Below are 24,273 nucleotides of genomic sequence, written 5' to 3' on the forward strand. Positions count from 1 at the left end.
GCTACAGTAGCGGAAGCTTTAATTTGAACAAATGCCGTCGGCATGCCGGGATCTACTCCGGCTGCCGCCAGTCAAGACCGCGCGCCGCCGCGTTTCCTACACGCACCCCCCCTCCACTTCGGGCGCATTTTAGCCCCCCTTCCCGACCCCGAACCCGGCTCCTGCTCTGCCCCTCTGCTTCCCCGCACCCCCACTTACCTCACTTTAAACTCCAGGGTGTCGGGGAAGCCCGGGGAAGCCGGGCGCGCACATGACTGTGACGTCACAGTGCGCCGCAACAAGCCGCGTCTCCTCGCTTCCCGCACGCATCCTGCCGTGCGGGAAGTGTTCAAATAAAAGCTGCCGCTACTGTAGATTATTAAGTTCTTCTTAACTGTGCAGTCGGTCTTCAAGCATTAATCCCCGTAATTAAGTTATATCCAATTTAGTAACAATTAGCAGAAGACTTCTTACCGTTGTCGCATACTGAATATCCTTCCAGATGGACGATTGCCTTGAAAGATCTGATTCCTCAAACAGGTTTTCCAAAATAACCTCCCCTATCATGTCATGTCTGGAAAACCTATCAAAGTCAAACACGCTAAGGTGGAGTTTCCGACTGGGGAGTTCATCGTAGGGAACCGGGAAGTGAAAAGACTCATCAAAGGTTGGGTTAAGTGTCTTTCTGTGGACCCTAGTCTGGAATTTCCTCTTCCGGTCAGGCAGGAGGTAAATCTTCACGTATGGGTCAGAGCTTCCACAAAAGTCCTTGGCAGGGAGGTCAAAGGCTTTGAGGATTTGGACTATAAGGGTTTCATTTTCATAGTCGTACTTGAGGGTGAAGTTGATCTTCCCACAGGCTTTGCTATCATCCTTCTTGGTTTCTTCAGAGTCCACTGACTTTTGCTTGTACAGCTCTGGTTTGATCCTCCCAATGCTAGTTGGTTGCTCTGTCACTTGCAGGGTGTCTGTTCCGAAATCAAAACTGGACACGTGCATTTGACGAGGCAGATGCCTTTTGAAGGAGATGTGTCTGCAAGCAAAATGAAATGTAATACAATTAGAGTTCCGGAGGGTCGGCGTACTGTCATACATTTAATGGCACGGTACTAAATTGTCCCAACTCAAGTGGCTTGAAACAGTAAACTTTTGGAAGTGCTTCACTTTTTATGCTTTTAACGGAATTAAGTAATGGACTGATGCTAACTTTCAATACACTGTAGGGGATAGTCATTAACGTGCAATAGTGTAGATCAGGCACTACTGCTTAGTATCTCCCATTGACTTTAATGGAAGTTTCTGTGTGGTAGTGTCTGATCGACTATCGCACTTCAATTAATAACCCTCATCAAGAGGAATGAGTAAGAAATAATGAGTAAAAAAGAAGAGAAAGGGAAGGGAAGGCAGGTCACTCTGGTACTGAAGCTCTCAATAAAGTCCAATTTGTATCAAATTTATCAACTAAGTTTTTGATAATGTATGAATATCATATTATTCCATCTTATATTTTTTACATTAACATCAAAGTGGGGGGGGGGGGGACAGTTTACATGTTTCAAAAATATTGTTGAGATACGTTTTATTTATATTATACTGTATGAGCCAGTAATCCTACATTGTAGCACACATTGTTCAGGGGTAAGCTATTGTCTTCTTGACAGATAGGAAGAGCTGGGTGGACCGAACAATTGATCCTCTCTCTCAATAAATGATACTCTTTTTTTTGTATGACTTCTGGAGTGCCGACATTTGTTGCGATTCTCATGATATATGAACTCCTCCTGGCGTGTGGATCAGGCTGGATGAGCACCCATGGGAGATAATTCTTCAGTATCATGAGAGCTCTTTTCTACGGACATAACTACAGATAAAACAGACTTCATTGTCCCCTCAAGTGTAATATGTTGTCATATTCTGCACAAAACCTGCCTTTGAATCTTACAGAAACTCTGCATTCTGAATTATAACGGGATATGTTGTATTTTCTGGGGGAACAATGTCACTCTTTGCCCAAAAAGCTTACAATTACATTTTTTAGTAAAAACATAGACAGTAACTTGATTTACTGAAGGTCACTACGAGCCGACTGTTGGTATGAAGAAATGTTGCTAAGTGGAACTGCACCCAAAGATTGTATTAATAGATATTCTAAACATGGTACGTGTAAAAACAAAGAAAGCTGCCCTCGCTGAAAGATCCTGCTGCCTTGCAGGCGATTTGTAGCAAACATAAATAAAGCAAAAGCAAAATGCATTTTCTCCCAGCCTCTTATTGGTTAATTAATGATGGGACGTCGAGCCTCAGAGGGTTTTTTTCTGCGATAATATCACAGAGCAAGCAAACTAGCAGCAACGCATCAGAATAGCTTACATCAAACTGAAGTCACATCTGCAGGGTTTATTACAGTGAAGGGGCTGTATATCTGTAGAAAGCAAATTCTTCTAAACTTTCTAGCAAATGATAATACTCCTTCATAGCAGTTTAAACGCTGCAAGGTGAATTAATACTGCAGATGGTTGTACACTCTGAATCAGGTGTAGTTTGTAGTATTTTGTAGACTCAAACATTATTGGGCTTCTCAACGTTAGACTGGGGTATTAAAGGCTCATAGGGGAAAAACAGGTTATATGAGCCTGCTGTAGGGCTATAATCAGAGGATGAACTACATTAGGTATTTTGTGCCCAGGGTAAGTTCCACCAATTGAACCCCCAGGAAGCAGGGGTGTCCGTCCTGGCATCTGGCAATGGAAGTTGTGATACACTTCCGGGTCGGCCCCGCCCCCCCCTCTTTTTCACCATCCTCCTCTATAATGCTCCCTCCTTCACCACTTACTGCGCTGCCCTACTCATTTGTAGATGGGCAAATCCGGCGCAATCCGTTTCCTGGATTTTCACTGAAGTTACCCCCAAAATCCGTTTCGCGGTGTAAAATCCGCAAAATGATTTGGGTGGCTACAAACTGCGTGGATTCATCAAAATCCACCATTGGGTACAACTCATTGACGGATTTGTAGAATCCAATTGGCGGATTAAGCAATCCGTTGGCGGATTCTTTAAAATACACACAGATCAGATGCAGGGCCCCCTGATGGTGGTGTGAGATGAGTTGAATGTGGTGTTTATGATTAAGAAAGAGGGTGAGTGTACTGTGTTAGAAGGGGGGGGGGATAAATGTGGACTGTGTTAAGTAAAAGGGTGAGCATAATGTATGAGGGTGCATATGGAGTGTTAAGGGAGTGTGATGACTATGTGTGAAAAAGAGGGGGAGTGTGTTTGGTATAAGCGACAGTGAGGTCTGAGTGTTATGATGCTCGGCTCAAGCAGGAAACGGACCCGCAGGGCTGAGGAAGGAATATGAAAGAACCGACCTGAGCCGAGGGACAGAGTCCTGATAGAATAGTGAGTCGTAAGCCGAAGGTCAGGGCTGGCAGCAGAGTTGCATAGTCGGTGAGAATGCAGAGGTCGAGGCAGACGAAGGACAGGGGTGGTTGAGGTACGTAGCCGGGTCTGGTAACGAGGAAGACAAAAGGTAAGTGTGTTGCATGAACTGAAACTTTGCTTGGCAACTTCCTGCTTACAGGCTGTCCTTTTAAAGGAAGCTGCAAAGAGGAAAAATTGAGGACCCTGCCACAGAGGGCGAGCTAGAGCAAAATCCCGGTCTGGACTCAGAAAACCCGGGACGGATTTTGAAAAAACTCATAGTACACCCCCCCTGTGGAAACCTCAGATCAAAGAGGAAGCGTGGACATCACTATCCTTCACCCAAGAATTCTCCTCTGGACCGTTTCCCCTCCAAGATACAAGGTACAAGGTACTGGAGACTGTCTCGAGACCATCCTTCAAATCCTTCAAGGGACCCTGCTCAGAGCCGGTTGAGAACCACTGCTCTACACCATTTTCTACCCTTTTTTCTTGAAATCCTTTACTAAAGCTTTTTCTTTGTCTGCTAATACAGCCAGCAGAACTATATCAGCAGCAAGGAAATCCGCAGTATAATGGGGAAGAGTGGATTTGAAAGATCAATCTACGCTTTTGTTTTAACCAAGATTCAATGTTTTTTTACACAGATCTGCCCTTTGGAAATTACAGAGCAGAAGGAAACACAAGCATGATTTTGATTTAGAGTAGACTGAATGTTAAGCATCAATCACCCATGTTTGTTGACTAAAATTAAGTTGCTTAACTTTTTCCACTTGCTCTCTAATTGCAATTTAGTAGCAGTATCTGCTTTCCCTTGGTACTTGCGAAATCTTAACGGTACAATCCCATAATGGAGCATATTGAACCCGCCCTTTTTTTGCATGCTGTTAATTCAGACATAATGTCTGATCCCACTCACGCATTTGTGTGTCACACTACAATGGGAGCAATAATGTCTTCTAAACTGTATAGGATTATATAACTTTGACCTTTCTCTTACATATCATAGAACTTGTAAGCCTGGGTAAAAGGAAACATCTTTTCATCTGGGCCTCTGATATTGTGATGTGCCTGTCAATCAAGTCTTTAAACAACCTCTAGCATACCCTGTCCCTGTTTGAGTCAATAAAGATAAGGAGGAGGAGAGGGTTTTCCCTGTGCAAACTCCTGTTCAGCACATAATGATATCACACTAAAGGGAGCAGCCAGAGGAAACCACATCCCTCCCAAGTCTCAGCTTACCATGTTTAAAAACTGACGTTAACTCAATATATAGTAACATTGATTTGATTGAATGATTTTTGTGATAAAAGTGTCTGTCACCAAGATTTAACCTGCTAAACGTGTCACTACCTTTTTTGTGTTTTTTTTTAATAGGTTTGGAGCAGGGTATCTCCGGAGATTAACCACGTTGATTTCAGCTCCAGGGACCCCCTGCTTCCCAAACTACTTACCTCCCTAGGTGCTGCTAGTAGGTGACCCAGCTGAGTTCACAATATGGATGTTTAAAAGTCCTGCGTCCTGTGGGCCAATAGGAAGCCACAACTTCACCCCTTCTGTCTTCCTATTGGCCCATGTGATGGAGGTGCATTAAAAATGCACAGAGATACAGGTACTGGCAGCATCTACGGGGGCGAGTATCTCAGGAAACAAAGTGTCACTGGAGCTGAATCAATGTGGTGAAGTTCTGGAGAGACCAAACTTCAAACTTATTAACATTTAGTTTTTTTAAGCATAAGGTGTCGCCAGAAGTGCTCTTTTAAGAGAGAACGCACCTTGAATTTGGCATGTACTAAATATTGAACACATGACTAATGAACCTGTGGAATAATAATTTGTACAGCCCTCACTAAAATAACTAATGACCTCCATACTGCCAAAGACAGAGGTCATTACACTCTGCTCATATTACTTGAACTCTCTGCAGCATTTGACACCGCGGACCACCCTCTTTTCCTTCACATTCTCCATACTCTTGGTATTCGTAACAAACTCTATCCTGGATCTCATCCTACCTCTCCCATCGTACTTTCATTGTCTCTTCTGCTAACACCTCCTCCTCCTCCTCCTCTATCGATCTCTCTGTGGGGGTACCCCAGGGCTCTGTCTTGTGACCTCTTCTCTTTTCTCTGTACACACTCTCTCTAGGTGACCTAATCACACCTCTTGGGTTTAAATATCACCTCTATGCTTACGACACTCAAATTTACTTTTCTACCCCCGACCTTACACCTGATGTACAGACCAAAGTTTCTGAATGTCTCTCTTCAATATCATCCTGGATGGCTCTACGCCAACTTAAACTTAACGTGGCAAAAACCGAGCTCCTCATTCTTCCCCCCAACTGGCTCTACTACCTCCTTCCACATTACTGTTAGTAGAACTATCATTCACCCAGTAGCCCAAGCACGCTGCCTAGGGGTCACACTGTACTCCTCTCTCACATTCAAGACGTTTCTAAAACCTGTCACTTTTTCCTCCGCAATATAACAAAGATACGCCCTTTCCTCTGTTGCTCGACTGCTAAAACTCTGACTCAGGCCCTCATTCTCTCCCGTCTTGATTACTGTAACCTCCTGCTGTCCGGCCTTCCTGCCTCTCACCTGTCTCCCCTACAATCTATCCTAAACGCTGCTGCCAGAATCACTCTACTCTTTCCTAAATCTGTCTCAGCATCTCCCCTGCTCAAATCCCTCTCCTGGCTTCCGATCAAATCCTGCATCTCGCACTCAATTCTCCTCCTCACTTTTAAAGCTTTACACTCTTCTGCCCCTCCTTAGGCCTCATCCAGGGTTACTGCTTGCTGGCGGAGGCGCGCTGAGGCGCGCTTCCGCTCGGCACTGAGCCCCTACAGTCGCAATTAGAGCGGCTTTAGTAGGGGCTCGCCTTCCGCAAGTGCGCCGAAGCGTAGGTCTTAGGAAAATGTGAAATTTTCCTGCTTGTCGGAGCACAGGGCCGGTCACGTGAGCGGTTCGCCCAATGAGGGCAAACCAGCTCCGTGACATCACTGGCCCGCCCCCGACACGCCCCCGGACGGCGCGCTGTCTAAGGCCAGGGAAAGCACCCGCTTTCCCTGAGCCTCAGTGCGCCTCAGCACGCCAGCAAGAAGCTTGGCTGAGGCCTTAGGCCTCGTTCAGGGTGCTGGCTTTGGGGGCAGGGCGTGCTGACGTGCGTGCTGCAGTGAGCAACAAAGTATTCAATTTGAATACTTGTTGTCAGGGTAGCTACTGCCCTGCCTCCGAAGCCAGGAGTTGCTGCTGACGACAGCTTCAGTAAACGAAAATTTTGTTTCTTGGAGCTGAAGCAGCGTCACAGGGACCAAGGCAGCCAATGAAATCATTCTTCAGAATGATTTCATGACTGCAGCTTGGATACTTTACCCTGCGTCTGTAGCCCCGCCCCCTCCCCAACGCTGAAAAGTCTGCTGGGGGATAATCACATGTCGCCCAGCAAACTCCCAGCACTGCCTGCCTCCCGCCCTCCCTCCGAGTCCTCAGCTGGCAGCCTGAACGAGCCCTTACATCTCAGCCCTAATTTCTCGCTATGCACCATCCTGACTCTTGTGTTCTGCTCAAGGATATCTTCTCTCTACCCCCTTTGTATCTAAATCCCTCTCCCGCCTTAAACCTTTCTCACTGACTGCCCCACACCTCTGGAATTCCCTTCCCCTCAATACCTGACTAGCACCCTCTCTATCCACCTTTAAGACCCACATTAAAACACGCCTGCTTAATGAAGCATATGAGTAGCTCCGTGGCAAATACTATAGACCTCATACATAAAGCTTGGCCCCTTGCAGACACACTTACCAGAACGCCCTCCTACTGTCTCTATATGTTCTTCCTACCTACCAATTAGATTGTAAGCTGTTTGGAGCAGGGACTCCTCTTCCGAAATGTAACTTTTATGTCTGAAATACTTATTCCCACGATCTGTTATTTGTATTATTTGTTATTTATATGATTGTCACGTGTATTACTACTGCGAAGCGCTATGTACACTAATGGCGCTATATAAATAAAGACATACATACATACTCTACATGGAGCCACCAGATGGCAGTGTAACACACAAACTGTATGCAGCGTTGATCTACCGTTTCACCAAAAGATGCAATGGGAAGCCTGTTTTATGATGAATTAAAAAATCCAGATTTCACAAGGAAAACAGATTGTAGGGGCCCTTTATAGGGCCGTAATTAGGTTTGCCAGGTGTCCAGTATTGAACCAGGCTGTTCTGTATGTGGAAACTCTTTCCAGTAAAAAAAATGGAGGAAATACTGGACATGTATGTGTCTGGTATTACATCTTTGGACATAGTGACCTGACCAGCTTGGTGGAGCAGGGAGAGAGCAGGGCTATTGCTAGGGGGCTGGGCATCTTCCTCCATCCTGATTGGCTGCTGCTGGGTAATGCAGCCAATCAGGAGGAGGTATCAGGAGCCTGAGGGTGGGGCCAAGGAGAGGAGGAAACAGGAGTGGAAAGCGGACACAGAGAGGTGTGTGTGTCAGAAGTATGTATGTGTGTGTCTCGAGTGCGTCACACCTTTCACCATGGCGTACAGTATTTTTGGAAACGCTACCTGGCAACCATAGCCATAATGGACACAAAAGTTAAAATAGCACTTGCATTCATACACACAGTCAGACATGCATTCACTGGTACATATATACAGTCATACATACAGTCAGACATGCATTCACTGGTACATATATACAGTCATACATACAGTACAAAACACTCAAATATGCATACATACAGTACTGTACATAAATAAATAGACGCAGGACAAAATGCTTCAGATAGACACATACATACACTGATAGACACAACGCAGATTGCAATGTGAAATAGGTGAACAAAAGAAAAGTGCGCAACAACAATATATAAATAACGTGATGAATGTGATACAATTAAATAGGTGACCTTGTGTATAGTATGAATATTTATGGAGCGTCTGCAGCTGTGACACCAGGGACACCAGATATCATTTAATGCACTATGAGCGTTGTGCGCTGTGTTTCTTGTTTTTTTGTGCAGATTGCAATGTGTTGGCAGCAGTTGGGTTTGACTTTCCTATATGGCAAACTAAGGAAATGTTTGGGGATTGGATTTAAAATTCCCAGAGCCATTGAATTACAGCGTTCAGAAGAATAGAAAACCGCCTTGTTCCGAACACGTGGAGTGGTGAATATGTCAATTTCACTTTGTATTTTATTGTATTCTATGTCTTTATTTATATAGCGCCATTAATGTACATAGCGCTTCACAGCAGTAATACATGTGGTAATCAAATAAATAACAGATAATATAAATAACAGATCATGGGAATAAGTGCTTTAGACGTTAAGGAAGAGGAGTCCCTGCTCTGAGGAGCTTACAGTCTAATTGGTAGGTAGGGAGAACGTACAGAGACAGTAGGAGGGAGTTCTGTTAAGTGCATCTGCAGGGGGCCAAGCTTTATGTATCATGTGTTCAGAATATCCACAGTGCTATTCATATGCTTCTTTAAGCAAGTGTGTCTTAAGGTGGGTCTTGCGTACGTTATCACAATCCTACGTGATGTTACATCAGGAACAACGCAATGGTGCCTGATGTTATGTAACAGCTCTCCCTGGTGCTAATATTATGGAAATCTCTCTGCCACATATTCAAATAAATGCGATCGCCCTCATATTTACAGGTCAAACACACTGAAACTACAATTGAGGAGCTCTGGCTGAAATAAAAATCCTCTAAAGTGTTACAACATGGCCATTTTTTAATATGCTGTGAAGCTGCCCTTTCCAGGTCAATGAAGCTCTTAATAAAGCATCAATATGTGCAGCTGATTTTAATATATATATATATATATATATATATATATATATATATATATATATATATATAATCAACAGCAAAAAAGAATCCCATGGGGAGCACACAGGTATACCAAAAAGTAACAGTTTATTCATCAATATAAAAACAGGGGAGAAAGTGTTAAAAAATGGGAGGGGGACTCCTAATGACTCTAAAAACTGCAAAGCAAGAATACAGTTGCTGTTCCAATTAAAGTCCATGTATAGAGCACACACATCGCCAAATTGCAGTCAATGGTGAACCTCATAAGTAGTCCCTGTAATGAGAGTAAAAGATGGGTCCCCTACAGCACGCTCCCACTCCAAATATATGTATATACCTCCTGCTTTGGCAAACTATAACTGCCCCTACTAAGGGTTAGGGGTCCAGGGGAGGTTTTGCAAGCACAGCCCGGTGCAGATCACCTGACCTTAATTAACAGAGTATAAGAAAGGCCAGGCTGGATCAGTTGTCCCTCTCCCCTTATACTAGCTAAGAGAGCTGGATGTGCTACTGTACAGACAGGAACTGGTCTGCAACAGGTTTGGTTTATGATTTATGTGTTTTATTGTTTGTTTATTGTCAAAGATAGCTAGAGAATTGCTGTCTAGTTAACGCTCAGATAGAGCTAGGATTTATTTTTATTCTTTTGTTTGTCTTGGTTTTGTCTGCTGGAGTAACAATGAAAATAAAGCACTTAAACCAGAGCTGGATGGTCATGTGACTGTGCTTTACCCTAAAAGACAGTGGGTTTTAATGTTCCCAGACACAAACCCTTCAGGCAAAAAGGGTATTTTGTCACAATGTATATAAATATTAAATAAAAATATCACTTGTGAGCACATTTTCATGTCTTAGACAGGTCTGCAACCCTGCCTTTCACGGTTATCTACCAAACGGTGCTTCCACTGCAGCCAGGGATTCTGGGAAATGACATGCAAATGAGAACACCACGTCACCTTTTGCTTCTTGTCCATTTTAACATGGACCCCTTTATGTACATGACTGCCGTATTACGCAGCTTTTCAGCACAGCCTAGCCTAGATTAAAGTGCATAAACCTACTCACAAACAGCTGTTTTGACCTGTTGGGTCTCATCAGTGTGAATATATATATATATATATATATATATATATATATATATATATATATAATACACAAAATGCTTCCCATGGCATAATAATATAATCTACTGGTTGGTACAGAATAAAAGTTTAAAAAATTCACATTCAATTTATGTCGAGTCCAGATGCTTTCTGGCATCTCATTGTTAGGGGAACTCCCTACCACAGAAGGAATCGATTGCTTTACTACCACTGAGGCAAAGAGCTTCGTGCCTTCTAAATGCTTTTTGGACTCAACATAAATTTTTAGTGTGCATTTTTATCCACTTTTTTTCTGTACCAACCAATACATTACTATATTATGCAATAGGAAGTGTTTTGCACTCTTACCTTCCAAATACAAATTCCAAGTGACGACAAGACCACTAACTGGAGCAGCAGCACTTCTGTGGCCCCAGACCTGCCTCTATTAAAGGAGCAAGTCATGTCCTTTTTATATTTATAATGTTTTAACATAGGATTGAAGCAGGGGGTCTCCGGAGCTGACCACCATTAATCTCCAGCGTCGTGCTTCCTGAGATACAGACCTCCGCAGGGGTGGCCGGTATCTTGGCAAAGTTTAAAGCTCTTGTGTCATGTGGGGCAATTGTTAGCCGAACCTGATGATGTCACGGCTTCCTATTGGCCCGCATTGTGCAGGAGCTTCGAAACTCGATTATGGGAACCCTGCTAGCCAAGCGGAGTGGCTACCAGCACCCCCTACGGAGGTCTGTATCTCCGGAAGCAGGGGTTCTCTGAAGCTGAAATTAATGGGGTTCAGCTCCGGAGAGCCCCTACTTAAATCCTATGTTACAAATAAAACAAAATTGCAAAGAAAATCACGCGCTTGGATTGCCTCTTTAAGACTGGACTAGCTTTGAACCCTACACCATTCATGTATATTATTTTCCCATGATGTACTAACCTTACTAATATTTTATATTTTCTGACTGATTTTCTAGTCCTCCCTTTGCCCTTATGGGACATTTTTCACAGACCTCACTGGGGCACTCTGGTTCTTTCGATATTTAATTTTAAAATTCGCTTACAAGATGTATTTTTCGGGGGGAACTATATGACCGATATGCTATCCTGCACTATATGAAATGTACAAAATCAAATGAACAATAGAATTATTGAGATTTCTATATTTCCTACTCAATTGAGATCTTGTATTTGTGATGTCATTTATGATATAGGCAGGTTACAGTGTGTTGAGATTCATTATTTTTCTCTCTGGCTTTTTCTTTTTCTGAATAAGTGTCAAACAATGCATTTAAAGGTGCAGTCCCATGTAGCAAGCCAGAAAACAACATTTTGTAAACAATGTTACAGTCTAATTGGCTTCTCTAAACAAATCGAATTATGCTAATAGCAAACATTTGGCGGCTTTAATTTTTTTTGCGAAATTAGTTAAAAATGTAATTTCTTAGGGAATCATTTCTCAAAGTGTTTCCTTATCCTGTTTTTTTCAGAGAGCCAATATGGGAAGATGGTGGTGCTCTGACTGTACAAACTCTTGTTGAACATACATAGACATCATACAAAAGGCAGCAGCCAGAGGAAATCAAACCCATTCCAAGTGTCAGCTCACTAGTTTCACAAAATAGTTTTAAAATACCTTATAAATTGTCACACCTTAAACATGTCGCTGACATTAGCAGACTGGTCCTAGTCCTTCTCAGGACCAAAGTGTTCTAATGGCAGTGACATATTTTATGGATTTCATATTGTCCCTGTTTAATTAATTCAAGACCTACAAACACTCCGTATTCCTTATGAAGGTTCTTTTGGGAAATAAAACATTGATACCTTTTCCATTGGTTTAATACAGTTGCTTTGAGACACCGGCTGTTTTTTCTTCCCTGCTTTGACTAGTTTGCATAATACAGAGACACATGGTTTGTTACACAGTGCTCACCTGGTGGAAGATGCAGGCTCAGTTGCTTGCCTCTGTATCCTTGTGCGATGCATAATGTGCTCTTTCATTGACATCTGGACCTCCGCTGGGATATCAGGAGAGGTGTGGCTAATTTTAACTGCGCCCTCAAGGAAGCCTAAACTGCCAGCATCCTTCCGTTTTTCAGCCATGGCTTCTCTGTCGCAGTTGACTGCGGCGAAGGTAGCAGTGTTCTGCGGAGCCGTCGGGTTAGAAGAGACGGCCTTGTTCCTCCAGGGCACCCACCACAGCTTCCAAAAGAGAAAGAGAAAAACTGCCACCAGGGCCAGCCCACACACAATAACTATCACTGCAAGGAGGCTGACGGACAGGTCTACAGGGGACAGAGAAGCAGGAGGTGACATTGACAGAGAGAGAAGAGGGGGGAACACAGGAGAACACCAGGGGCAGCAGAGAGAAAGAGGGGGGAAAAGAAAAGAATGGTTGTGAGAAAAGCGTCAAGGTCCGTAGAAGAAAAAAAAATGACAAGTTTTATCTAGCAATTCTCCTAGTGCCAAAAGCCATTGTGAAGATTAAAATGAAGTCAATGCAAATCACCCATGATTATGATATGAGGTTCACACCCATTTTTGGTGGCATTAGTCTCTTTGATGCCAGCAAAGTTAGATATACATTGCACCTCCTGCTTATCTGTCAACTGACTTCAAGGAGTCTATGAACTGACGCAACTTTGAAGCATAACTTTGCAGTGTGCACCATTGTGGGTCAATGTATCAAGGTCTTTCCAATAATTTTGGCCCCATCTGTATCAATTTGCAATTTGGGGAGTGTCATTAGGAAGAATTAGGAAGGAGTTACATGACTCAGAATATAATGAGATTTATCCAATTGTGTTTGCAGATTTGCCGGCCTTGTGGCATCATCAAAAAAATAAAATGTTTTTCTTTGTATCAAAATTTCACATTTAAAGTAATTTCTGCTGAGGAATGGGGACTCGATACATAATATGCCTAGCCACAAAGCTGTACGTAGCCTCTGTTCAGAATCTGTACATTACGGGTAGTGTAATTCAGAAGAGGCGTGGCTTTGCGGCTATACCGCTTGCATACCAAAACCTTTTTCCAGAACAAAAATTAAGTAAAGCGTTCTGTGAACTGTGAAACTTTCACTGCACATTTAAAACAAAGAGATAAGTAAGGGGTCTCCATGTGAGAGAGCCATGATCAGCACGATTGGAGTTTAATTAATGGCCTCACAATTGCCTGGAAATATTGACGCAAAGATGCACAGAGCACACATTTTTGTCACATTTTTACTCCAAAACTGCCTTCATATATTTGCCCTCTAGTTTACACAACTGCAGCCATTGACACTCTATTTGATGACACGCTTATGTGTATGAGTTAAAAATTAGGAGTTGACATTGGCAAAAGAGAATTTAAACAAACATAATATACTGTTTGGAGGCATTCAGATGTGGCAGGCATCGTGGTTTTCTCTGATGTGATATGTTGGGATATATTGTAATATTCTGCACCAATTGTGCTACTGAACCCAATGGAAACATTGTGATATTCTGTGTTACAGCAGGATGTATAATGCCATACTTACTCAGGGCTTTCATAAGACACCTTCCAGTTCCAGAAGACACGTTATGGTCCATTTACTTGAAGCAGGCCCACCGACAAGGGGGGGGGGGGGCTGGGACATCTGTCTGACCCAGCAGCAGAGGGGGGCCTGGACGGTTGAACCCTAAAGTCAGGCCCAGCCTTTGCCACCAACCTACTTTTGTAAGAACAGACCATCCCCGTCTACTCAAGAGACCTTCAGAACCACCCATCCACCCCAATAGGCCCAGGTCAAGACTTTTAGGAAAGTTGTTGGCAGCCTTGACTTAAAGTGTCACTAAGGTGTCTTCCAGTGCCAGAAGATATGTTAGGAATAGCTCCGCTGAGTAAATATGGGTCATTGTGTTATTGGGAGGAATATTGTCACATGCTACAATATGTGTTACTATCTGAACATATGGAAAAAATCTATATTCTTCAATGATTTGTCAGTATGCACAGCACAGTACTCTTTTTGTTTATACAGTATACCTGTAATCAGTATATGGTGGAGGTAGATGCAAAAAAGGAGTATTAGGCACTGTAACAGGGGACTTATGCCTGTTCACAAATGTGCCTCTAATCCAGCAGTGTGGTGGTTAACCGGTAGCAAATTAACTAACACCACCTGCCTGATTAGAGGTGGTAGAAAAAGCCTGCCTTTGAGACAGGAAGTGACTCCGTAGCTCACTTGTGGGCTGAACTTTGGAGAACACAGATCTCTGGAGCTGACCTGTCTTGAGCTCTGTCAAGAAGAAACAGTGGTGCTGATTGCAAGACACCAAATAAGACTTCTAAACCTGGATGCTGATTTTCTGTGCACGCACGGGTGCGGTTCCAGGAGAGCAGAGATGCTTACTCTACAGCAGCTAACAGATAAGACTTTCATTCTAAAGAGACTTCTCATATCTGCTTATGTCATGCTACTGCTGCGGCCAAGTTTATTCGAGCATTTGCCCGTTCTTGGCCGCAGCAGTAGCCTGGCGCGCGCCCGAGTGTGACGGGCGCGCGCCGAAGCAGCGGAAGAGCGCCCTCCGATCGGGGCGCTCTCCCTACCGCTACCGGGTCCGCCGGGTCCCCCGGAACCCCCTGCCGCCGTCCCGCAGATCGCGGGACACCAGGGTTCCCTCGGGGAGCCCTGGACGCGCGTGCAGGGGGCGCAGGCTCCCGAAGACGCGTGACCGCGCGTCTATGACGCGCGGCACGCCGAGGGGCGGCCACTAGCAAGCCGGGAAATCTCCCGGCTTGCGGTACCGGCCACACTTTAATAAAGTGTGTCGGTAGTGTATGTGTTTGGGGCTGGGAGACCTGCTTAACTAGGAGTTGTGAATTGCATGGGATTTCCCTAGAAATACTCCCAAGGGAATTAAGCTTTGTTTCCCCCCCCCCTGTGTTTGGATGATTTCTTGATGAAAAGGAAAAGGCACAATAAAGCCTTATTATAATTTCACCTTATAAAAGCCTCCAATTGTGTACCTCTATGAACGTCCGTCTACAGGCACAAACTAGATAGAGATGAGAGAATATACCGTGATTGAACCCGTGAAGTAAGGTCAAATGCAAAAATCGGAATACTCTCACATAACAAAATCCAAAATACTCCTTTTCTTGCATCTAGTTCATAACGGTTTGGAGGCTGTGAGTATTTATAGCACCTGGGGTTGAGACATATCTTATTACTTTATCACTATATTCACCAGTTACTTGTGGCAGTGATTTTCATCTGCCATCACTTTTCACTAGTCTGTCACTGTGTGTTGAACAAGAGTTTACACAGGCAAAGCCCCGCTCATCTCTCCCTAACTCCTCATCTGTATTGGCTCTCTGAAAAGGCCAGGGTGGGAAACCATTAAAGAAAACCCTTGATTGACAAATACTTCCCAATTAACAGCCCCCTAAGAAATGTTATATATAATTACGGTAACTTCCCCCCCCCCCCCAAAAGCAGACAAATATTTGCCATTAGCATGGTTAGATTTGTTAAGGGAAGCCAATCAGATTGTTAAATTCCTTCACGGAAGATTATCTGTCTGGCTACGTGGGATTACTCATGTAAAGAGGAATATTCGAAATGCATGTCTAGCAATTTCGCTGCAAGAGGACATTTACATCTCGACAAATAAATAGCCTATTATGTTTGACAATATTTTATGTTTAATAGGCTATGATAGTGTTATAAAAAGACTTACTAATACAATAAAAGCACTGGAAACATTAAGGGGGGGTAGAGGGATAGGGTCATAGTTACCTTTTCCGATAGATGTCGCCTTACTAAATTATTACAATAATAAAGTTAGGACACTGCCTGGTCATCTCATCATACCAGGACACCCACCCCTATATACATTACGTATTCTCCCACCTCTATTTATGGATTTTGGAGTCCTGTATTATAAAAACTTAAATGTGGTAACCCTAGGAGGCAGAGGAAAAAATTCAAATGTGTCTATTTATCAGTCTCCCAGCTTCAAAACTATGGGAGGAAAAAACTCAGATTTATAGAAGAAACAAAATTCCTGTGTTTTGAATAAAGCTCTTTTTGTAGTCAATCTGTCTCTGTTCTCTGCTGCAGTTTTGGAGCCAGGAGAGTTTGATAATTATACCCCATAAAAAGTTATACATCAAAGTCTCCTGGCTGTTAAAATGAAAGGAAATACATGCACTAGAAATAAAAAATCCTCTTGAAAGTTTATTCTTGCTCCAGCGTTGCAGAAGTCTCAATATTAAGGCAATTATGGGGCATTTTCATCTTGCACACCTCTCTGCTTAACCTTCACAGTGCCATATTGACATATCTAGAAAGTCATGAGAGTCGATACACTAGGGGCGCTTGTGAGGTACCAAGTACGTCATGAGTATTTTGCTGGTTTTCTAGGTCACGTTTAGTGCTCTATCAGAGTGCTGAACGAGGTCAAAACTGAAGTAGTGGACATTCCCCTTCTGTTTTTCTGTCATAAGTAGGCAGTCTGCGACAAATGTGATTGCCACTAAAGCCTCTTGAACTGAAAAGGTTAAGGGGTTATATATAAATTAAAAAAAAAAAATACATAGCCACTTTAAAAAAGCAAAATTGTGAATTCTGAACAATTTGAAGCCCAAATATGGAAAAACACACACAAAAAAATAATTTAGAAAAACATGGACAAAAATGCATTTAATCTCTTAAAGATAATAGGTTCAATTCAAGCCCAAAGACATAACTTATTAAATCTAAAATATAATATTACAAAAACATGCAATATAGAAATGTGACCAGTTATACAAACTAAAAAGGGAATAAATCAGGAAGCCTACACATTGCCAACGAATATTACCAGGCTCCTCAAAAGGTCGTGAGAGTAGGGCATATGAAAATGCAAAAGTTATAGATAACCCTCCTCTAGATGAATTCTGATTTGGGGATTCTATACATTTTAAAGACAATTTACCTTTGACAAAAAACAGACAAAAGAGCCAACCTTTTATGGGTGTGTCTTATCCCCCTACTCATCAATCTCTCCGTGACATTTTTATGGTTAATGAACTTTAAACTGGGAGTATAAAATACTGCATACAGTAGCGCTCTCCCTGTAACTACGAGGTTAATGATACCAGCGTCATTACATGACGATGATTTTAACGCACACAGACACCTCTTTTTCATAGTCCCATTTCTAATCTGACATTTGCAACTTGAATACCTTCGCACATTTAATGTCGTTATAAATGAACCCTGCTCGTTACTAATATATACTTGATTTTACTGTGGGGGGCATGAAATATGAATTATCATATATAATGTGAATATTTGAATGATAAGTAATGTGGTGACCATCTCGTCACCTCTGGGTTGACCAGAGAAAGTCTCAGGAATTTACGGTGCCCTTGAAGCTGGACCTGGCAGATAAAATCAGATCTGCCGGCTGTCATCTGTCAGCTTAATGTAAGCATTGTTTTATTAGCCTGATAATGTCAGGCCCCATGACCATCCATGTTACTCCAACAAGGGACATGAAAAGTAGCTAGTTTAAAACTAAAGTTAACCCCTTGGTTGCTGGACTGCTCAAACAATTTAACCATGGTATGGCTCTATCATGTCAATCTCCTGTAAGGAAGGAGACTTATGATACCGTGCATGACATATTTATTGAACATTGGGGCAAAGCTCTTTGAATTGTATTTTAGAAAGCTTTAAGCAATATTTAAAATAGGTTTTCCAAACAAACTCACATTTGCTTCAAAACCCCAGAAAGTGGAATTATACATTTGTAAATAAAGACATAGCGGTACTCTGTGTGTGAAAAGAAAAAAATAGGGATGCTTAGTACCTAGGGTTGCCAGGTGTCCAGTATTGAACCGGACAGTCCGGTATTTGGTTACTCTGTCATGTATGTGTCCGGTATTACCTCTCTCGACTTAGTAACCTGCTCGAGTGGCTGGATTTGTGGGACTTCCCCTGAGAAGGTATAGAGTAGGGCTGCTGCTGCTAGGGGGCTGGGCAGCTTCCTCCATCCTCATTGGCTGCTGCTGTGTAATGCAGCCAATCAGTGTAGAGGGAGAGGTGGGTTAGCCCGGTATTAAAGGGGTTGCACCCATATGGCCACCCCCTGACCTCACCAGGGAGGCAAGGGGTTAACTGGACTGCGGTCCAGGAATGTGGCTTACACCTTGTCATGTCAGGAAACTGTATGTTCCCCTGTTCCCATGTTTCATTATAATCCTGTATTTTAATGTTTTAAAATGCATTTCTGTATCTCCAGTTCTGGAGGTCACAGACAGTTGATATTTGGCCAATATGTGGAGTCACTGTAGGCATTAAAAACTGGCAAATTTCGAAGCACTGAGCCCACCAGAATGGAACTTATTAATATGTGTAGATATTAAAGAGTATATGTATGGTATTTTGGATCTGCTCTGAAAAATGCAGACTCCATCTGCTATGCTAAATAGGTCAGGAAGGGCAGCCGGATGATTGAGCCTAAGTACTAATCAACAGACCAAGTACTAATCAACAGACTCTGCCACTCTAATTGTTACATGAGGGCGGAGAATCATTAAACTGGAGTGGTTTGTAAGTGTTATTTCTACACCTACAAACAACGAAGATCAGATACTTTATTTGGTAGACTGGTCGTTGCCCCTGATTGAATTATGGGGCTACAGAAATAAGACCCTCAGAGTCCCAATTCACATGGGCTAACTAGCTGGGGGGCATGGGTTAATCTGTGTCTCCACGTTAGGGATTGGATACAGATAATTGTTCACCAATAGTCTGTATTCAATGTTAAGAATAGGGTTACACAGGTATATAAACTGTGTCAACCCTACAGTTTTTAGTTGGAGTTGTTCTTCTGATTCCACCTGGGATGTCCCCGGATTGCTGGAGAATTGCTAGCGGATACTTCTCCATCCCCCAACCCTAAGTAAGTGTTACCTTCTTGCCCGTATTATACTATAAATATGTATTGTACTATATTGCTGTGTTCACCTTTTTTAAGTATTAAATATATTTTATTATATCTAAGCCTCGTTCAGTTCAACCCAGATATTTGGTGTTCATTATATCTTGTCATAAGTTACCGTGACAATCAGTATAGAGGTGGCAGGACCTGGGAGGTGGGGCTAAAGAGCAGAGGAAAAGCATGGAGCAGAGAGAGGTGAGTGGTGAGGGGTGAGAGGATGAATGGAGGGGGTGAGAAAGGATGAGGGGGTGAGAGGGGATGAATGGAAGGGGTGGGGTGAGAGGGGATGGAGGGAGGGGGGTGGGGTGAGAGGGGATGAAGGGAGGGGGGTGGGGTGAGAGGACGAAGGGAGGGGGGTGAGAGAGGACGAAGGGAGGGGGGTGAGAGAGGACAAAGGGAGGGGGGTGAGAGGATAAAGGGAGGGGGGTGAGAGGATAAAGGGAGGGGGGTGAGAGGATAAAGGGAGGGGGGTGAGAGTATAAAGGGAGGGGGGTGAGAGAGGATAAAGGGAGGGGGTGAGAGAGGATAAAGGGAGGGGTGTGAGAGAGGATAAAGGGAGGGGGGTGAGAGAGGATAAAGGGAGGGGGTGAGAGAGGATAAAGGGAGGGGGTGAGAGAGGATAAAGGGAGGGGTGTGAGAGAGGATAAAGGGAGGGGGTGAGAGAGGATGAAGGGAGGGGGTGAGAGGATGAAGGGAGGGGGAGAGAGGGTGAAGGGAGGGGGTGAGAGGATGAAGGGAGGGGGTGAGAGGATGAAAGGAGGGGGTGAGAGAGGATGAAGGGAGGGGTGAGAGGGTGAAAGGAGGGGGTGAGGATGAAGGGAGGGGGTGAGAGAGGATGCAAGGAGGGTGTGAGAGGATGAAAGGAGGGGGATGAGAGGATGAGGGGAGGGGAGGTGGGGTGAGTGGATTAAGGGAAGGGGGAGTGAGGGGATGAAGGGAGGGGGAGTGAGGGGATGAAGGAAGGGGGGGTGAGAGGATGAAGGGAGGGGAGTGAGAGGATGAAGGGAGGGGAGTGAAGGGATGAAGGAAGGGGGGTGAGGATGGGGGGAGGGGAGTGAGAGGATGAGTTTGGGGGAGGGGAGTGAGAGGATGAAGGGAGGGGGAGTGAGAGGATGAAGGGAGGGGGAGTGAGATGATGAAGGGAGGGGGAGTGAGAGGATGAAGGGAGGGGGAGTGAGAGGATGAGGGGAGGGGGAGTGAGAGGATGAAGGGAGGGGGGTGAGAGGATGAAGGGAGGGGAAGTGAGGGGATGAAGGGAGGGGAAGTGAGGGGATCAAGGGAGGGGATGAAGGGAGGGGGAGTGAGGGGATGAAGGAAGGGGGGGTGAGGGGATGAAGGAAGGGGGGGTGAGGATGGGGGGAGGGGAGTGAGAGGATGAAGGGAGGGGGAGTGAGAGGATGAAGGGAGGGGGAGTGAGAGGATGAAGGGAGGGGGAGTGAGAGGATGAAGGGAGGAGGAGTGAGAGGATGAAGGGAGGGGAGTGAGAGGATGAAGAGAGGGGGGTGAGAGGCTGAAGGGAGGGGGGTGAGAGGATGAAGGGAGGATGAAGGGAGGGAGTGAGAGGATGAAGGGAGGGGGAGTGAGAGGATGAAGAGAGGGGGTGAGAGGATGAAGGGAGGGTGGTGAGAGGATGAAGGGAGGGTGGTGAGAGGATGAAGGGAGGGGGAGTGAGGATGAAGGGAGGGGGGTGAGAGGATGAAGGGAGGGGGTGAGAGAGGATGAAGGGAGGGGGTGAGAGAGGGTGCAAGGAGGGTGTGAGAGGATGAAAGGAGGGGGATGAGAGGATGAGGGGAGGGGAGGTGGGGTGAGTGGATGAAGGGAAGGGGGAGTGAGGGGATGAAGGGAGGGGGAGTGAGGGGATGAAGGGAGGGGGAGTGAGGGGATGAAGGGAGGGGGAGTGAGGGGATGAAGGAAGGGGGAGTGAGGGGATGAAGGAAGGGGGAGTGAGGGGATGAAGGAAGGGGGGGTGAGAGGATGAAGGGAAGGGGGTGAGAGGATGAAGGGAGGATGAAGGGAGGGGGTGAGAGGATGAAGGGAGGGGGTGAGAGGATGAAGGGAGGGTGGTGAGAGGATGAAGGGAGGGGGAGTGAGAGGATGAAGGGAGGGATGATAGAGGATGGGGGGGTGGGAAAGGATGAAGGAAAGGGGGATTAGAGAGGATGAAGGGAGGGGGTGAGAGGGGAGGAATGGAGTGGGGTGAGAGGCTGAAGGGAGGGGCAGAGAGAGGATGAAGGGAGAGGGAGTGAGAGGATGAAGGGAGAGGGAGTGAGAGGATGAGGGAAGGGGGGATGAGAGAGGATGAAGGAAGGGGGGGTGAGAGAGGATGCAGAACGTGGTGATGAGAGAGGATGAAGAAGGGGGGGTAAGAGAGGGTGAAGGGAGGGGGGATGAGAGAGGATTAAGGGAGGGGGGATGAGGGGGGATGAGAGAGGATTAAGGGAGGGGGGATGAGGGGGGATGAGAGAGGATTAAAGGAGGGGGGATGAGAGAAGATGAAGGAAGGGGGGATGAGAGAGGATGAGGGGAAGGGGCGACTGAACAAGTGGGTGAGAGGATAAGGGGAGGGAGGGTGAGGAGGGGTGCAACAATCTTAGAATTTGTGGGAGGAGCATTAAGATTAGCATTGCTTGACATGTACAGTATGACTGCAGGTCTGCTATTTATAAATGATCTGACCATTATGTCATTTGTTCTAAATTTCACTCAAAGCGCGCACCAATTTGCATCAATTTGCACTATTTCATATTCTATTTCCTAAAAAATCTTCGGAATAGTACTCCCTTCCAAGACTCCTCCCCAGATTTTTTACGAAACAGAATATAAATTGGTGCAAATTGATGAATACTTGGAGTGTTTTTAGAAAAAATTACATAACAGTCAGATCATTTATAAATAACATTCTTCCTCGCCAACGATTATCGCGAGCGTCACATCTTCCACCATTTTGTCCAGTATTTTTGGATAAGCCACCTGGCAACCCTATTAGTACCCCCTTATACCATCGATCCTTGACCATTGCAAAGTCTACTTTTATTTGATGGTGAGACACAAACAATGCTACTTTACTAAACCCCAGATTTTGAAACAAACATAACCTCAGAATATCCAGAGTCTATGGTTTGTTTGTAACACTGGTTAATCTCTGAAAGTTGGTTTTGAAATAAGCATTGTACAAAACCTATCAGAGTTTTGTCATAATTACGATGCAGTGAAGAAAACCGCTCGATCAGAAAAGTTGGAATACTTCTTAACACAGCTCAGTAAGCAGCAGCACAACTCATATAAATCCTCTCGTTTATAATTCAACTGTAACCTTTCTTTATATTCAATTTGTGGGGGGTGCATTGATGTTATATTTCTTGTTTTGCCTCTGCAAGGCAAAATGTCTCACTAACACTTTTTATATTAGTCTTGTACAAGAAAAGAAAAAGCAATAAATCATTCCAAAAAAATGTAATATCTGGCTCCATTTGAACGTCTGATGTTATCGTTGCAAGACTGCACAGGGAGAAGAAAGCAGAGAAATCTACCGTGTAAGTCTGATGCAGTATCTTACCCACCCATCACTTAATCCCTGCAAATGGCGGAGGACATCTGTATTATTAAACTAGAAATCCAGCTAGGTTAAGTAGAAATGCAATCAAAAGAAAATGCCAGCTCAGTACCTTCGAGGGACGGCTACGGATCATTTTATTAATCCCATCCTAAAGTGACTCACTTCATGTTTAATTTGGAATGCATGTTATCTCACGTGACCTCCTCCATCCAATATGTAATGTGGTCTCCTGAATTATGTCTAGAACAATCACCCTAAACAGTGTTATGGGTCTGGAGAGATGGCTTTGCTGTCTTAACGCTATGCATACATTAGAAAAAATTAGAAGCTATTCGAATAGAGGGGTTTAGACACAGTGTGTAAACACACGTTGGTGTTAGGAGTTTTCAACCTGCATATTATTATTATTTATTTAAAACATGCCAACATATTGCGCAGCGTAGTATAATGGGGGTGAGAAGTAAATAGCAATACAATTATAACATTAACATTCACTGGTACAATAGATAGGCCTTGCTCCAAGGAGTTTACAATTTAAAATAAAGGGAACACAATGTATAATGGTGGAACAGTGTGTTGCTAAAGGCTTTTGGCAGTAAATCTTGCAGATGGGACAATCGCCTCTTGGTTTTAGTTTATGGTAAAGGCTGTCGGAATAAGACTAAAGCTAAGCCTATCGGAAGGATATGGCATTGAAGTGAGTTTCATGTTAAATTCCCTTGTTTGTGCTTCCCACAAAAAACAAAAACTCTATGGCGGCTTTTCAACCCTACAATCACAGCACACCAATGGGAAGATTCACCAAGCGATAATGTGGGGAATCGCACAAGTCAGTGGGTGGGATCACAATGTGATACGTGGCAGAAGGAACACAGGGCACAACGGATTTGAGATAACTAAACTCATTTATTGAACCAACACAACGTTTTGAGCTCAGCGACATAGTGGCACTTGAAAAAGACCGCTAAGGTCGAAACTTTGTTCCTTCTGCCACTACATGCATTGGACTGACGACAGGCTATCGTTCAAGCATGGAAGCACCGGTAATACTCTATTTTTAGGTGTGCAGCATTTATCTCACGTCATCACAATGTGATACCCCACATTGGCACTTAGTGAATCCCGGCACAAATTGGATGCATTGTAGGTCTCTCTGGCAAGTGAAAGTGTTAATGAACCGGGTAGTATAATGTACACAGAGATGGGAAACTGTCAGATAGATTATTGGTTAATTCACAGCATTATTCAAATACCAGAAACAACAATTGCTGAAAGGCTAGGACCCCACGCTAATCAGATAGTATAATTGTAATCAGTGAAATGGTACAGGAGGTGGTGTGGATTTATCATTACAGGGCATGGATTTAAAAAGCCCCCGCGTCTTATTGTAAGGGGCACATGACTTTGGTCATAAAGAGACTAGCCCATTG

At 44.2% G+C, this 24,273-nt stretch overlaps 1 protein-coding gene across 2 annotated transcripts in view; it reads right to left on the reverse strand.

Moving 5' to 3' along the window:
* The window catches only part of SYT6 (synaptotagmin 6), a 335,617-nt gene that overhangs the window by 112,000 nt on the left and 199,344 nt on the right, over positions 1–24,273 (reverse strand). For both annotated transcript variants that reach the window (XM_075615333.1, XM_075615334.1), the window contains exons 2-3: positions 12,261–12,612; positions 454–1,012 (exon numbers count right to left, since the gene is read on the reverse strand). In XM_075615333.1, coding sequence (XP_075471448.1) covers positions 454–1,012; positions 12,261–12,612 — 911 coding nt within the window. The remainder of the gene's footprint in view (positions 1–453; positions 1,013–12,260; positions 12,613–24,273) is intronic.

The sequence above is a fragment of the Ascaphus truei genome, chromosome 9 (genome assembly GCF_040206685.1).
Source record: "Ascaphus truei isolate aAscTru1 chromosome 9, aAscTru1.hap1, whole genome shotgun sequence".
Lineage (NCBI taxonomy): Eukaryota > Metazoa > Chordata > Amphibia > Anura > Ascaphidae > Ascaphus > Ascaphus truei.